General features: G+C 42.5%; 1 protein-coding gene across 2 annotated transcripts in view; it reads right to left on the minus strand.

The window, feature by feature from the left end:
• DOCK1 (dedicator of cytokinesis 1) overlaps nt 1-17,299 on the minus strand; it is a 553,358-nt gene that overhangs the window by 29,279 nt on the left and 506,780 nt on the right. For both annotated transcript variants that reach the window (XM_090058391.1, XM_090058392.1), the window contains exon 50: nt 2,212-2,365. In XM_090058391.1, the coding sequence (XP_089914517.1) occupies nt 2,212-2,365 (154 nt within the window). The remainder of the gene's footprint in view (nt 1-2,211; nt 2,366-17,299) is intronic.

Below are 17,299 nucleotides of genomic sequence, written 5' to 3' on the forward strand. Positions count from 1 at the left end.
GGCAAGGAGGAAGGAAGGGTAGTTCCCCCAAAGCCTGCCATCCACCACGTGCTTGAGAACTTGTCCAGATTATGTCTCAAAGTGCAGAAAACTTCAATCCAATAAAAGTTGTGTTAACTGGCATCCAGGGGACGCGGCAAAAGCGAAACTGGAAGTATCACTTCTGGGGGGCTTCCTGTTTTCAGCCCAGAGCCCAGGGTAAAGCAGCCTGTGCAGGAAAAAACAGCCTGCGCGGGGCTTCCCTCCCTGTCCCCTGGCACACTGATGCTGGGGAGTGCACTAGATGGTGAACATTTGATTAACCAGATTATTTGATTAACTGGTATCTCCCATTCCTGGGGGATGCCAGATAACAGAGCTTTTACTGTATACTGTATATAGTACTCCTTTTCACTTCTTACACACTCTTTTCAATCCATTTCAGGTGAGCTCAAATTTAGACCTGATCCAAGTCCAGCACTTTACATGGTAGATCTGTAACATACCATATAAAAAGGATCTGGCCCAAATGATCAGGCAAAAGTATGGTTTTAATGCAATCCAAAAATCACATTATAGCAGTATTTCAACAAAAACACTACTTTTGGCTGCCATGACTTGTAGAGGACCTATTTGTACAAAATACTGTATGTCTAGTTGTGATATCCTAAAGCCAAGGCTACCAACTGCTTCTGCCTGAATGCATCTTAAAAACCTTGCCTAGGTAATTTCTAAATATTTAAGTGTAAATAAGGCTAATCATTAGTTTTGCTTTGCTATGATTGTGGAGGGAACTTTGTCAGAGAGGAGGACTGTTCAATATTGTCTGTCTATCCCTTACATTATTGAACATATCCTGCTGGGAACAATTTTGAGCTGACAAGGGATCCACTGAATGATATAAGTCTTTTTCATCTTTATCTTCTTTGTTTCTGTGTAGAAGATTATCAGGTTTTACATTCGATCCGTCTAGGCTGTCAAAGAGTAAGTGCTATTCACATTGATCAACATAAGATTAACTCTATTTGTCCAACTTCATGCACTGAAATAATAGAGTATTCCAGGAATTCTTTAAACATGTTAAGAAGCTTAAGTCTCTGGATACTTGTCATCAAGGTCTCATGTCTTTTCAGAAAGGAGGACCTAAATTATATGGCAAGATCTCAAGATTCTGCAGGACTCCGATTCAAATTTGCTTAGAGCTATGAATTTTTTATTAAAACTAATATGTTTCCCATGGAGTGGGGGCTATGCTCCTGAAGTGGAAACCAGGGGATAATATCCCTATCAGGTGATTGGTGGGGGCATTCTCCCAGGGGTTGGAACTCTCTGCTTGTGGCAGCTACTACTTTTCAGCAGTTTCGTATTGACAAGTTTGTCCCTTTCCTGGCAAGAGAGAAGGCAGACTGCCATCAATGGATTCCCTTGAAGACGGGGGATGACCCAAGGGCCAGTGCTCAAAGGTTGCCTGGCTGGAGAGCTTGCCTGTGTAGCTCTCCAGCCAGGAGACTCGAATACACATAAGTTTCAACTCCTGGGCTATTTTTCTAGCAGTAGAAATTTCACATAAATTCTTGCCAATAGAAAGAAATGGCTGTCCATACCCAAACAGTGGTTCTGGACACATGGGGCCACTTTAAGAGAGCTACATGCCTCATTTTAGGGAGTAGGTGGTTGTGGAGTGGGTAGGAGTGGACAAGTTATGTTTCATGCCAACACTTACATGTAGGGGAGACGGGACAAAAAAATTTACTGAGAAACTCCAGATCAAGTGAGTGAAAATCTTGGGGAAAAGATATTCATTAAGTATTTTATCATAAGACTAACACATTGTCTAACATGCATGGAGGCCATAATGCTGTAATCTGGTTACATGATTAAATTCATTATGTGTTTTGAATTTAATAATTTAAATTCTTATCTTGGGGAAAAAAAAGAAACTTTTACATATGAAGAAGTTATCGGGTTACAGCACTTGTCAGTCATAGTAAGAGAAAGTTAAACAACAATATACAACTAAATACACAAAGTTAACTCCATAAATGCATGTATGCCTTCTTACGTGCATGGTGGATTATACCCCTTGTTAATTTCCTTTAAATGATTCAGTTGGTTCTAAAATGTTTTAGATTAGTGATTCTGTATCGTAAATCATTCTGCCAAAACAATATAGGAAAGCAGCTTCATTTAAAAACAAAACAAAACAAACAAAACCCCCTAACCACAACTTACCGGACTGTAAACTGAAAGAAAGTTTGGTCCTTGGGGTGACTGGGGGTGGTGTTGCTTGAGAAGCAGGAGGTGATGGAGAGACAGAAAAACGTCTTTCACTTGAAATGACATTGATAACTTGGCTCTTTGGTCTTTGTGGTCGTAGTGGACTGATCTGCATTAGAACAAAAAAATTAACAATTTAATGATTTATTGGTAATTCAGCACACAGAATAGATAGATAGTCATCCTTCATTATGATAGGAGACAGTTGTATTGTAAACACACTTTCTTATTAAGCAGCTGACCTTATAGTATGCCAAACATTTTTCTAGATCCAAAATGTAACATAGCAATAATAAAATGAAATGTTTGGGGCTTATAACAGTATTGCACTACTGTGGGATTCTCTATCTGAATACACTTTTTAGGAACTAAAGCATGTAATCTGGTAACTTCTAAATTCTTTGTTCTGGGTTTGGCAGTATTACTTATCTTTTGCCACTATATTCTGCCATGTAGATACTTAAATCATAGTAAAACCTATTCCAAACTAAAAGAACATGGGAAACAGAGAGATGCTAAAGAGATAATTAAAAATGATGTCTTTCTCCCATACCAGTTACACAGGTATTGTATAATTTAATTTATACTTTTTTCCATTTGTGAAATGTAAAAGAAAAATAGCTAAAAGCCTTTGATGTTAGTAATAAATGCATTGAGACTGAAACAATGACTGCCATCCTGAAATACATGAGTTTAAATTATCTTGCAAAGAATTTCCTTAAAATACCTTCCCCTCCATTTTTTCCATCCATCTGGTATTTTATTTTAAACCTCTTTTCCATATCCACCACCCACCCAAATACCCCACATTAAATGCAACCAGCATGTTCCCATGCATTCAACTGTACTATCATACACTGGTCTATAACATTCAAATCTATATTTTAAACCTACATCCACTTCTTCTTTTTTTTTTTTTTTTCTTTTTACTTTCAAAGTAATCTCACCATCCCTCTCTTGATCTGAACTATTGTCTCGAACCTTATCTTGGCCTGTATCTGAAGGCCAAAGTACATAGCAATACCATCTGTTAAGAATCTTTATGTGAATTTTAGTTATTAAAGGCCTTGACTATATGAGAAAGACATACTGATTCTTCTGTAAAGGCAGAATACTTTCTCTTGCGCTGTAAGAACACAGAGCTCATGGCACAAAATAAGAATCTGGGTCACTTTGCAGCTTTTTACCAAGAGCTGGTGGCAATCACTGCTAACCTCTATTTTTTGTGACACCTTCAAAAGATATTTTCATACAGAGAAAGGATGGTAATGGTCTAATGGCTAGAATGCTGGCCTGAGACTAAGAACACTTTTGTAGCCTGGGGAAAGTCACTTATAGTCTCTCTTCAGTTCCCCATCTGCAAAAATATGGAATGCAATACTGTCTCACAAGAATGTTGAGGTTCAATACATTAAAGATTACAGGTACACAAACTAGAATAAGCAGTGTCATTTAAGTGTGAATATATGTGGATCATCTATATGTATGGATCATCTCCTACTCTGCAGCTTTTTCCATTTGGTCTACTTACTCATGATGAGGGATGAGAGAGAGAAGAACTGTTCTCCAAGGGAAATAAGAATGTAGGGAGAAATATTTTTTTTTTCTTTTCTTGCTTGTCACTACCTTCAAAACAGCTACTAAATAATAGCTGTAAAAGTTATTATTGCATCTCTGCTTATACCACTGGAGACAGAAAACTGATATAAGGAAACAGTGGTCAAGCACTATCACTTCATGGACCAACACAGACCATCTTGGGATCTGGCTTGCATAAGGACCCAGAGGAAGTCCCTGGTGGATCAGAGATTTGAACCCTGGTTTCTTGAATCCCAGGAGGCCCACTGTTTCTGAATGGAGGAAGAGACTGGGATTCAGAAACAGCGATTAAGGCAAATAAATTATAGTAGTGGCTGTGAGCTGCCTAAAAGAAGCAAAAAATAAGTGCATCAAACAATTCCCTACTTACAGTTCCACTAGCTTGCAACAGGTCTATCTGCAAACAACGTTCAATGGACACTAGGGCTACACGAAACTATGTTTTGTTTCAGTTTTGGATTCAGCCATTTCAGAGGACAGTGATTTGTTGCAATTCGGTTGAATCTGTTTCAGAGTTTTGACGCTGTTTTGGAGATTCGGATTAGCGGGGAGAGCCAGGCACAACCAGGTGGCATGTTCTCCCATTGCTACTCCAGCTGTGCTTGCCTCTGCCCTGGTCGGGGGAACCGTGGGAGACCTCCCCATGGCTGTCCTACCTGGCCCTAGCCTCCCAACACTTTAAAAGGAGGGGTGCGGGGCTGTGCTGGACTATCCCCGGGGGGCACCTCTGAAACGTTTTGCATTGTTTTGTTTAGTTTCAGATATGTTTTGGAGCTTTCCGTTTCATTTTGGATTCATTGTTTTCGGGGCCAAAACACCTCCAAAATAAAATGGTTGCTGAAATTTCACACAGACCTAAAATACAGAAGTTCAGTTCATGCCACAATATGCTCCCTTGTATTGCTAAACGTATCTAGAAACTATAGTTTGATAAAGGAGAATCCATAAGTGCTTGCAAAATAACTGACCTTTCCATTTAAGACAGAGCAGGATAGTGTCATTTCAAATGAAAAGTGGTTTCCTTTTCACCAGGGAAATGACAGCAGATGTGGTGAAGCTAAGTCCACCCTTTAGAAGATTAATGGGTTTATTCAATTAGCTAAATAAAGATCTGATACCTGAAGACAGTATATTCTGCCTAGAAGGTTCTTAATATCAATAATTTAGTTGACAAGAGTCCTAAATGGCAACACTGACACATCCCTAGCCCTGTAAAGCTAATGAATATTACTACTATTTTGCACTTGCTGCACTTACTTTGAGAGACTTCAGCATATTTCTATGCAAAGATGAGGCAAGACCCAAAGTACTTGGCTCAAGTCATGTAACTATGAAAGAAGGTGAAAGGTCTTTATTCCCATGCAAGGCTACATAAAGCAGGGGCAGGGAATTATTTTGGGCAGAGGGCCGCTTACCCAGTTTTGGCAAGCTGTCAAGGGCCGCATGGGTAGCCCCGCCCCTTGACAGGTGTCCTGCCCCCTGGTCCCAATCTTGGGACCAATATCACAATGTCTTGGGACCAATGTCTCAGGGCCAGCACCGGTGGGGCCCAGAGCGGGGTCCAGGCTGGCTGGGGTCTGTGGAGCTGAGCTGGGCTGCACCAGCAGGGAAAGGGAGGAGCTGGCCTGGCTCCACAGAGGCCCTGCTGACCGGGACCTTGTACTCCTGCCGCCTTGCTCTGGGTCCTGCCAGCACTAGCCCTGGGGCCCTGGTGTGGGCCTCATGCTCCTGCTCAATCCCAGTGCCCCCCAGCTCCGCAGTATAGACAGGGGGCAGCATGCAGCCCCACTGCCATGCTCACCAGCAGGTAATGATCTGGTGCTGAGTGTGGGGAAAAGTGGCCCCTCCCCCACTGCGTGGCTGGCACCATGCACTGCAGCCACTTACAGCCTGTGCGGGGCTGTCCTGAGCAAGCACAGGCAGCCCCATACAGGCTGCAGTCAGCTGCAATGTGGGGTGATGGCCATAGAGCGGGGGTGGGGCTGTTTTCCCCCCGCATTCAGCACCAGCATTTAACCTGCCCCCACTGCCAGCCTGGGCCCCACGCTGGCTCTGAGCTCACCCATCGAGGCTGTTCCATGGTGGCGGCAGCTGCGGCACCACCGCTTGCCATGCTGGGCAGTGTTGGCCGCTGCTGCCCATCCGAGATCACATGCTGGGCAGCCCAGAGGCAGTGGTGGCAAACACTACCCAGCACGGCAAGTAAGGGGGTCGCAGCTTCTGCCACTGCAGGGCAGCCCCAACAGGTGAGCCCAGAGCCGGTGCAGGGCCCAGGCTGGCAGCTGCGTGGGTTAAAAGCTGGTGCTGAGCTTGGGAGGGAAAAATGGCCCCTCCCCTGCCTTGCAGCCAGCACCCCGCACTGCAGCTGCTCACAGCCCGTGTGGGGCTGCCTGTGCCTGCTCAGGTCAGCCCTGTGTGGGCTGCGAGCAGCTACAGCAGGGGTGCCAGCCACAGGGCAGGGGAGGGGCTGCTTTTCCCCATGCTCCTTCCCTGCCCGGGGTCTTCACCCACACTTCTCCCCCCTTACCTGAATTTCCAGTGCAGTGCAGTCACATGGTCCCAGGCTGGGGGGGTGGGGCCATGCAGGCCCTGGTGTTGTGGGAGCCTGCCAGGCTTCCCCTGGGTCCTACTGCCCCTGGATCTGAACCGCAAGCCATATTTTGCCCACCCTGACATAGAGCATCACGTTTTCTTTCCCTTCCTTTTTTATTCTCATATCTTTTCCCTACTAATTCCTTTTTCTCTCAATGATTTTTCTCAACAAGTTTTTCCTTACCTGTTGTATTAGGAAGGTAAATTAGGTCTATAAATCCTTGCCTGATATTGCATACTGGTGTTTGGTTAATTAAAATATTCAAAATAAACCAGTCTGCCCACTTCATAATCCCTGTTCAATTTTCCGTCAGTCTCTTGAGCAACATATTACTGATCAGACAGCAAACTCTACTCTTTGGTTCACTCCCTTTGCTGTCTTTAATTTTGAGCTCTGATTTTTTTTTTTTAAATCCATTGGTAAAAATACTTTCTAGATATCAATCAAAATAAAGAAAAGAACTTTCTCATTCTCAGGAGATTGTATGACAAGGAGCAATAGCCCAAAACTAAGAAAGGGAAAATGTAGCCAAGATGTTATATTAGGATGTTACCTACCAACAGGAACTCCTTGTTTTCTGAATATATTTTTTTCCACAGACATGCTCTGTAGAAATTGTTTGTGTAGTCACACAAATTTTGAACTGTAGAGGGCACTTACACAATTATTTTGTCAATAAGAAATTTAGAAGTGAGGTATAAGGACTGCTGTAGCTTTGTGAAGAAAGCTAAAAGACAAGTTTGCCTTATGGACTTGTATTGATCTCCAAAAGCCTTTTGGTGAGCCAAGACAGAGAATTAGTTTATTTACGTGATTAGAGAACTCTTTTGGCAGCTGGGTTAATATTAAATCCAATTCCAAAGGACCAAGACTTCAAAAGGGAGGGTTCCTGTTTTTCAGGCACAGTGAAATGGCAACTAATTGTTAGTTGCTAGAAACAAGAAAAAAAGGCCAACATGATTGAAATCAACAAAGAAACCAAGTCAAGGCGTATGCCGCCAGCATATGCCTCCTTTTATCAGATTCCATTTGGTAACCTAACAACTCCTTGTGGAAGATTTTCAGAGCTCCATCTCTTGGGCGGAAGGGGGAAGAAAGAAAAGTAGACACCATCTGCCCTAGAACACAGCCGTCATGATATCAGGTGAAGTGACAACAATGGAAAGACAGGGAAAAAGTCAAAGACTAAGGCAGTAAATTAAAAGGTTTTGTGTGTGCCATTTTAATTCAAGCCCCATGGCTAGAGACATACCTAGCCATGGGGCTTGAATTAAACCTGTTTAAGTGATCAGAAACTGGTTTAAACCTGTAATAGAACATAAGTTCAGTGCACATAAACCAGTTTCAAAATGGCTGAAATTGGTTTAAGATAAACCTGGTTGAATGTTGCATTAGACTTAACTGATCTGTGTCAAAAAGGCTTATGCAGTGTCTGTCCCAGATCACTTCCTGATTTAAGTTAACCAGAGTCCCCCAGCACCCCAGATGCTTTGCAGCTCTGGGTTGGACTGGGCTAGGCTGTGCTCTCTGCTCCGAAGACCAGGCTGGCTACATCCCTCTCCTCCATACCAATAGCTCCACAGTAGACTACAGGCATAGCAGGGTCTGCCTGGCTTCCCCTGCTGCTTGTTGCTCAAGCAGGGATTCTCCTCTCCCTCCCCACACCCTGGACCCCAGCCCCATGGACCCTAGGCATGTAGTATGCTAGCTAATGTTGAGAGCTGTGTGCGTCTCCAATTTCACTGGGACACGCAGACAGGACAAAGGCAGATGGAACAGTGTCCACTTAGGGCTTTTTGGAACTCATCAACAGTCCAGCTGGTAATGTCCCTCCTTGGAAAGAGCTATTTAAGGAGAGCATAAACTAGTGAGAAAAAGCTTCTGTTTTGCTGATGGGCTGATAAGCACTGTGGTTTTATCAGCCCTGTCAGGTTTGCAGACAGGGAGAAGGAGAATGAAAAGCTCAGTATCATCAACAGATGCATGAACTGCACACCCTGCCTTGATTAGTCTAACCTGCAAAGCTTGAACCAATTTGGAGGTGGATAGACATTCCCTTCTCATTCCAGAAATGCAGCCACATGCCAGCAGTGGCTCAGGCTAGAAGCCAGGGGGTGCTAGAGCAGCCCTCCCTTCCCTTCTACAGTGGTGAGCTAGGGGTGGCCAGGCCTGTGCAGGACACTCTGATTAGGGAGGGGTGTAAACCCCCACCCTGGTCTGCACCATCTCAGGCTTTTCCCCCTGCTCCCTGCTTAAAGGGTGGGAGTGTTGCCAGACCTCAGCCTCCAGCTAGCCATAGGCAACTGGTAGGAGGTGCATGTGCCCGCCCCCCGCCCCCCACAGGGCCGGTGCCCCCTGATGGCTGATATTGATGCTGTTGGTAGGGCTGGTGCCCCCGACAGAGCTGCTGCCATTGGCGGCTTCTGTGGGTGACCCCCAGATTCAGGAGGCACCCAGAGCACTGATTTCTACCATCCCTCTACTACATGATTTCTATGGATGCTGGGCAAGTTATATAAACTTTGTTTCCCAGTGTCTGGGTATATAGATGACATAACTTGAAAAAGATGTGCAGAAGCACTAAGCATACACATGCAATCAAGGCAACTGGAATTGGCCTTTGAACAGAGCAGTATATTACTGCTAAGTAGTCAGAAAACCAGGCCCTAAAGTAGGGCTTACCACACTTTTTCTCAGCATGGCTCCATTTAAACACTGGAAATTTTTTGCAACCCCAAAATGATGCAGACAAGACCAACAAGTCATAAATATGGCATAACAATGTTTATGGCTTAATATTTAATTTATATTTAAATTTAAACAATTTAAAAATAATTTAAACTTATTTTTAGATTTAAAAAACAATACTTAATAAAAAGTCTAAAAAAGCTATTAAATGCATAATTGGTCAACAATGTCATGCATCTTTGCAACTCCATTTTTTATTCTTGCAACCAAGTAGGAATGCAATGTCAAGGCTGGGAAATACTGCCCTAATGCATCTCAAATTGGGCATGTTAAATTAGAAAACAGTTTTAAAGTTTTGATCTTAATCTTAAGTTTGTCTTCCTTCTGTACCTCCTCACACGGGTGAGCAATACGATGCCTCACAGGGATATTGTGAAAATGATGCGTTTTTTAGTAATTCAGTCACTACAATGATCAATGAAGAAATTAATGAGAAAATTAATTGTTCTGTATACAGGCCGGGTTTTCAAAGGTTCACAGTAAATAAGTCCTGGGGCCTGCAGTAAATGAGGAGGAGTTGCCTATTCAGTAAACACTATCCAGCTTTTTTTATTAAATGAGACTGTGGTTCTGTGGGAAAAATAGTATTATGATCATGATAAGTACCAATTTTTGGTGGTATTTTGTATTGAACCCACTGTATAGTTGGGAGAAATATCATATAAATGTTTAGGCAAAGAAGGCCCTTTGTTAGGTCTGAGAGAGAGCAGACACAGCTTGAGTTAAATAACTGGTATGATCACATAAGTAAAGACTGTATCATAATGCATAAACATAGGGAACCACACAAGCCATTTAATTCTTGTATTTCCTGACTTTTGAGTTCTTTACATTTCAATTTGTCTGATCTTTTGTTCAAGGAAATTTTAAAATTATAATTATAGTAAAAAAATTGGTAATCTGCAATGTGGGAGAAACATTTTGAGAAGAAGGCATAGTTCTAATGTTCAGCAAGTTTACGTAGATGTTCATGTCCTGAGGTTTCTGAAAACCATCAAAAGTTAGACTCTGTATATGTTTTCCCAAAACAGAGGTACCCTTCCTATCAGTACTTGAGCAGACAGAAAGATCATTCCTTTCAAAATGAATCTGCCACAGAAGAAAGTATTTCTGCTGCTGAGGGAGGTAAAGAAAGGGAAAGAACTACCCAAACTCTGAACAAAGAGCTGGTACACAATGAATTGAGTGAACTGAGGCAATATTGCAATGAATGAATCTGTAGCACTATTAAGTGGCAACAGAAGTGCTTCATCTGCAAATAAAACCTTACTAGGCTTTTTAAGTCATAGTTTGAATAAGGCCTGATAACCTTCACGGATCAGGCAGGGTTTTAGAATTTAATGTCTCATCTATAAAGAAAAGAACAAAGCCTGGAACTGGGGGGATGTTTTCTCCCAATATCAAAGCTAGGACACATGACATGTTCACAATGGCATGATTCACCTTTTAAGTGGTGTAAACAAGGAGTGAATGGATAATGTAACCTTTGACACCATTATTTCTCAACCATTTTAGAGTCGAGACACTCCTTAGAAAACATCAGCTCTTAGTTTTCACTTAGTGTTCGACTATAGAAATATAACAGACTAAGTCTTCTGTTGCAAAGAATGTCAAAAGAATACAACAGATCAGAATGCTTTGACTGCATATTTTTTGATCAAAGATTATACAAATTTTCCAAAAAAACCCTTACTTTTTTTTGTAGTTTTCTCACCAGAAATATGATTTTATATTGTTTTTTTGACACATTTCCTAAAGGAAAATTTGTGCTTTTTCTTTGTATTATTTGGACCTACTAACATTTTTTTACAATTTTTTTACCAATATTTGAACAGTCTGGGAGCTGGGGTCACTGGGGCTGAGCGCTGCCAGGCTCTGGGTGATTGCTGGAGCCACCCTAGCTCCCAGACAGTGTGCAGCACCCTGCTGAGCTGTGCTGCACCTGCACCATGGGGAAGCTTCCATGCGGGTGCCGGCAGGAGGCTGGGGTGGGCAAGGCAGCCACGGGGGCTTCTTCCACAGCTTCCCCCTCTGGCTGTGCCTGCCTCTGCCCTGGTGGAGGGCGCTGCGGCAGAAGCCCCCATGGCTGCCCTCCCAGCCCCAGCCCCATCCCCATTCACTGCCCATCCCCAGCCTCCTGGCACTTCAAAAAAGCCCCACACTCACTGGCTGTAGCAGTGGTGATCAGGGCCTCCAGGGGCTCATGTGGGGCCTCCGGGGGGCTCTGATCAGGGCCTCCAGGGTCTTCCCCCTCTTTCTTGGCACCTGCATGGTAGCTGTTGCATTGCATGGGTACAGTGTGGCTCAACAGGGCACCACGTGCTGTTTGGGAGCTGGGACAGATCCAGCAGTCACCTGGAGCCCGGTAGCGCTCAGCCCCAGCTTCCAGACAGTGTGCAGCACCCTGCCAAGCCACGCTGCACCTGTTCCATGGGGCAGCCGCTTTGTGGGTGCTGGGGGGGGGGGGGCTCTGCCACAAGCCCTCAGAGGCCCTGATCGCCACTGCTACAGCCGGTGAGCGCGGGTTTTTAAAATTTATTTATTTATTAATTTTTTTAAGTGCTGGGAGGCTGATGCCAGGGGGGCAATAGTATTCAAAAAGCCCAAGTTGGAATCAGTCTAAGTCACGCGGTTTTCTATAAGCAGCATAGTTTAGACTGCTAACAAACAGAACACACATTCACCCTTGGCGGGAGGGGAGACAAACCTTAGACCAGGTTCCATCATTTTTAAATCTGTCTTTGTGTGCCAAACTTCTGTTCCATTATGGGTAAAGACCAATTTCTGATCGTGTATATTGGTAAAACTGTAATGCCTATACTTGGACTAAAAGGTTTTCCTATTTACAATCTCAAACATTACCATTTCCTCTGTAGAGCAGGCTATGGTGAGAGCAACTCAGTCTGTCTGGCCTGTGGTTGGGTATTTGAGATACCAGGTTTTTCCACTTACTACATGATGCTGACAGCCTGCTCTATCATGTCAAATGTTTGTGTAAGTTAGAGTTCTACTAATACCATGATCGTTAGTTGTGTATCTACACAACTTTGGAGGCTGTTAATGCAGGATAAATTCATTGCTAAAATGTTTTAGGTCAATGAAAATAAAATCCATGGCCAGTTGCCTCAATTATCATTAAATTAAAAAAAATGTGTTGCCTATTACTCTACTGTTAGAGATAAGCTTTAGAATGATCTGTTAATTATTGGCATCAGAATCTGATTTGTTATCAACCCACAAAATGAAAGGGATTAACAATTAGACTTCATGTTAAAGAAGTTTGTCAGCTACATAAAAGGATATATGTGTCCCAAAAACTAGAAAGACATTTCTGATCATGAAATGATCATCAAATCTTGAAGCATTTAATTTATCTTCTTATAACATCAGAGCCATACAAGATCTTCGTAATGAGGGACATTGCTTCAATTTTTAAAAATTGTAAAATCTTGGTTTTTGATCAGTGAGGCAATTCATTATGAATACAGTAGAATTTTCAAAAAAGTATAGCTAAGCTGTAAAGCTCACCAGAAAAGCTTCCTGAATGTTTTTTAAAGGAAATATAAAATTCCTGTAAAATAATGCTGCACGGATGTATGATCCTCCAGTTTCCTTTGTGAAGATTCACTTAATGACAAAAAAATCCTTGTGCGTGAAAGCGCCCATAGAAATTTATACTTTATATAGACTAACATCACTTGATACAGCTTTGAGATGAGGTAAAAACATCTTTTCAGAACACATTATTTCCTAAGAGGCCTAGAATAAATTAGCTAGCTAACAACGGTTGAACAGAAGGACAGTTAGGGGATAGCCATTTAAAGAAATATGTTACGTTTCAATATATTGTACTTTTTATTTTTACCCCCTAGAACAGGGACAGGACAAGTTTGGCCTGTGGGCCAGATCCAGTCAGCAGTGGATTCCATTTCCCAGCAGCCTGTGCTCATGTGGCTGGGGCCAGTCTCCATGGAGACCCCAGCCACACCTGCACTGTGAAAGCTCAAGGCTGGGGTTGCCTTGCAGACCAGCCTCAGCTATACTGGCAGGATGCATGGCAGAGCAAAGCAGGGGGCTGCTCTGGAGCCACTGGGATCTTGTGATGGGGGCAGCTTGCTCCACAGCCAGGGCAGAACCATGACCTGCAGCCTGCATGCTCCTGGATTGCAGCTCTGCCTGGCTCCTTGCAGTGGTGACTGCAAGATCCCAGCAGCTCCGGAGCAGGCCCTTGCTCTGCTCTGCTGTGTCCTGCCAGTGTGGCTGAGACTGGCCCCCATGGCAACCCAAGCCTTAAGCTTCCACAGCACAGGTGTGGCTGGGGTCTCCATGGAGACTGGCCCCAGCCACGTGAGCACAGGCTGCTGGGAAATGGAGTCTGGCTGCCAGTCGGATTGGCCATTTGCCCACCCCTGTCCTAGAAGAATTTGGGCCCAATATAATAACAATAATTAGAAAATAAGGAAAAATGCATCTGTGTAACGAACTTTTTAGTTGAATTAGTGATGTCACTGAAACTGGAGAGAGGAGAAATTCCCAGGGGTAGCAGAGAAACAATTAACAGAAAAAAAGAGGCTTGATTACTGGGAGATCAAGACCTATCAAGGGAATTTCTCTCCTCTCCAATTTCACAGCTCTATCCACTGTTCTTAATCACTGCTGTGCATGCGTCCTTCCTCAGACTTGATGAAGAATGTCTTGCATTTGAAAGCTTATCCAACTTTATCCCAAACATGCAGTTGGCTCAATAAAAGATATCACCTAAAAAAATCCATGCCTTAGGTTATGTCTAGCAGCAAACTTTCCATCCCTGCCAGTAGCACCCTCAACCACAATGAGCTAGTTGAGGCAGGCTACCTCTGTATATCATTTTGGATGATTTACTTAGCCCAGATGAGTATGCCAATTACCGCGCTCTCAAGATAAATTAACATGACCAAAGCTACACGACATATAATTTAGTTAAACATTGTAATTGTTTTACTGGGGATTTAGCTTTGCTGTTCCTTCTTTCCTAGACCTGAGGAAGGGCATGTTGTGCCTGAAAGCTTGTCTAACATCTCTCCCAACTATATTGTTGATCGAATAAAAGATATTATCAAACAAATCTTGCTTTCAGGTTAGAAGGCAGTCTGCCCAGAGCTACACAGTGTACTTCAGGAGGCTGCTGCCAGAAACGATAAGTTTATCATGTAGATATAGCCTTTTATCAGTTTTATAGCAGGAACCTGAAAAGTTTTGGGAATTGTATAACCAAAGGGGGAATTTACACATGCTGTAATCCACAGAAATGAAAGAAATAGAAAAACGAATTCCACTGATACGCTGTGCTGATTTTCTCTATTAAATAATTAATAGGGACATATCACTTCAAAGTAGAATGATTTTAAGATGAGTCAAATTTTATGCTTAAACTACTTAACATCCTTTCTCTAAAAGTTTCTAAAAACACTAGTGTGAACTACAACAGCAGTTTGACGTATTAACCTTTACTGAACATCTGACTTTTACGTGTCACAGGAAATCTATCATGTTTTAATGTCAGGCATTAAAAATGAATCCAGCTATTTTGGAACTTCCCAAAGTTTGTAAATACTGAAATGGGAAACTTGTTTTCATTATCTGCTTCTCCCTTCCTTTGCTCTCTCTGCAGGTGGAGTCGGGAGTGTGAAAGGATTCCGAAGTGAGTTGAATCCTAGGGATAGTCTTAAGTTACTTGTTATATGTTGGGAGTCTCAGAACTCTTGAACTGGACCCAGGTACAAAAGAAAGATGTAAACCCCCTTCTTCTTTACAATTAATAAGAGTGGGACCTTGCATTTAAATCCAAGGCTGTGCAACTTCTAAGCAGCCAGGGGCCACACACTACATGAGCTACTTCTGGCGGGGGCTGAGGAGGGAGAGTTCACTAGTGCAAGCCACAGGTCCCACATGCATGGGAAGCCCACCTCCACTGCCCTGTGCTGCACATACAGGTGGCCCCCACCACAGTTCCCTTGCTGCACCGCACTGTGGGTGCCTCAGTACTGTGAGATGTACAGCCCCATCCTGTGGGGAAGCAGCAGGAAACAAAAGTTAAAGGAGAGAGAAGGAGGTGTAAGGCAATGTTATGTGTTGTTGCCAGGCTTGCCCATTTTTAAAAGGCCTAGGTCAAAGCTGCTTAAGTGTAGCTAAAGCAGAAGGCCTCAAAAGCCTGTGTCTGGGTGACCATAGCATGAACCACTGCAGATGTAGCAACTAGTTTGGTCAGCAAAGTAAAGGAAACCATACATATATTTAACTAGAGACAATCAAACAGAGCACAAAGATACAAAAAAAACATATATCAAATAATCTAAACACATTATATTACAGCTTTATCTTAAAATATCAGAAGTAGTAATTAATGTAATCAAATGTATTGAATGTTATTTTGTTATAATATATATATTTTTGTTAGAATACTTACGTAAGGTACAAAAACAAAGCAGACTTTTCAGCCCATAAACTAAGGTAAAGGAGTAACAAGCCAGTGTGAAACAGCATTCCACAATGGGAAGGAAAAGGAGATAAGGAATCCTCCCTTTTGCTTTCACAGGGATATAAATCTCAACTAATTGACACCTTCGAGGTCCATAAGAAATCTGCCTTAATCCAGTTCTAAGAGTTTCAATGACAGTGGGTATGTCTACATATTCATTAATGTGCTGTAGTTACTGCACATTAAGTTTAGTACTTGGATAACCAAGTACTAAACTAATGCTCAGTAACCCGGCACCACTGCGCATCAGTGCCAACGCACGGGTTTTTAGTGCCACTTACTGCACAGTAGCCTAATACTATTAAGTAGTAGTGTATTAGTATTGTTTTTGCCCAGCGTGCTACTGCGCACTTGCACAGTATTATTAGGCTACTCTGCAGTTAGAGTCTTGTTTAGACATGCCCACAGAGAAGTTTAAATAAAACCAATCAGAGATTATTCATTAGAATATTGGGACCATCTATTTATAAATATTGGGCATAGGTTAGAGGTAAATTTGGATTTCTATATTTGGACTTCTCCAGAACTCAATGAACCAGAGGAACAGAGAAGCCTGGCCAGCAGACCTGTTTCTTTCCTGAGTTTGAGGGTACATAAGCATTGTCTTTATCGATCCAAATAAATCTTTGCTATTGAGTACCCTAATAAAGCTATCGAATTGTGACTGGAATGGTCTCACTGATCAATCAATCTCCTCTCACCCACAGTTAACATTCAGCATAACAGAGCCTAGAGACCCTACCTCTAACAGCAGCCAGTGATATCAATGGAGGGGCCAGTGGCCAGGTTGGAGCTGAGGGTATTCTGACCAGGTTTCTTATCCTTTTAGAGACGTCTATGGTACGCATCACTAAACCCTCTCTCCCCATCTTGATCATGCTTATGTTTCTCCCTCTCAGCTTTTGTTCTTCTGATTCAGACGCATGGTGCCTGACAACTGCTGTAGACAGTTGGAAAAACTGAACAACTATGCAAACATCAGAAGAACTGACTCTACCTCTGCAGTTCCCTTCCCAGCTTCCGGAATGCATATGTGAATAAAATACCCTTGGAGCTATCTAGATATGTGCCTCATGAGAGCACTCAATGTTTGGACCACAAGATCACGAATGCTGGTGCAGTCTATCTCCTAATTATGTTGCATGCATTTTGACATATACCTCCATCATAAGAGCTTACATCAGGTCATTAAAGTTTGACAGAATGTCTAAAGCTGTGAATTCAACTATTAAATCATGCATGAAATAGGAAACAGGTGTTCCAAAATATGCAGCTGTCGTTTAACTGCGCCAATGGTACTCACTGTACAATAAGAAAAAATGGTAACTATTATTGTTAATTAATACTTTAAATTATTATTTATCTAAGCATTTGTACAATGTTCAGCAGTACATGTTTTAGAAACTTGATAAGAACTTTTGGGAAGAACTGCTTATCCAAAATGAGTTTAAGAATTAAAAGAAAATTCACTCTAAAGATTTCAAATAAATATCAATAGTTAAGATGGGCTGTTGAGCCTAACAGCTAAGGCATGTCAGCTACAATACTGGTTGATTTGAGATATGTCATATGCAATGCTTAGGTTC

This window comes from Crocodylus siamensis, chromosome 7 (genome assembly GCF_052110815.1).
Source record: "Crocodylus siamensis isolate JL-2025a chromosome 7, ASM5211081v1, whole genome shotgun sequence".
NCBI classification, from domain to species: Eukaryota; Metazoa; Chordata; order Crocodylia; family Crocodylidae; genus Crocodylus; species Crocodylus siamensis.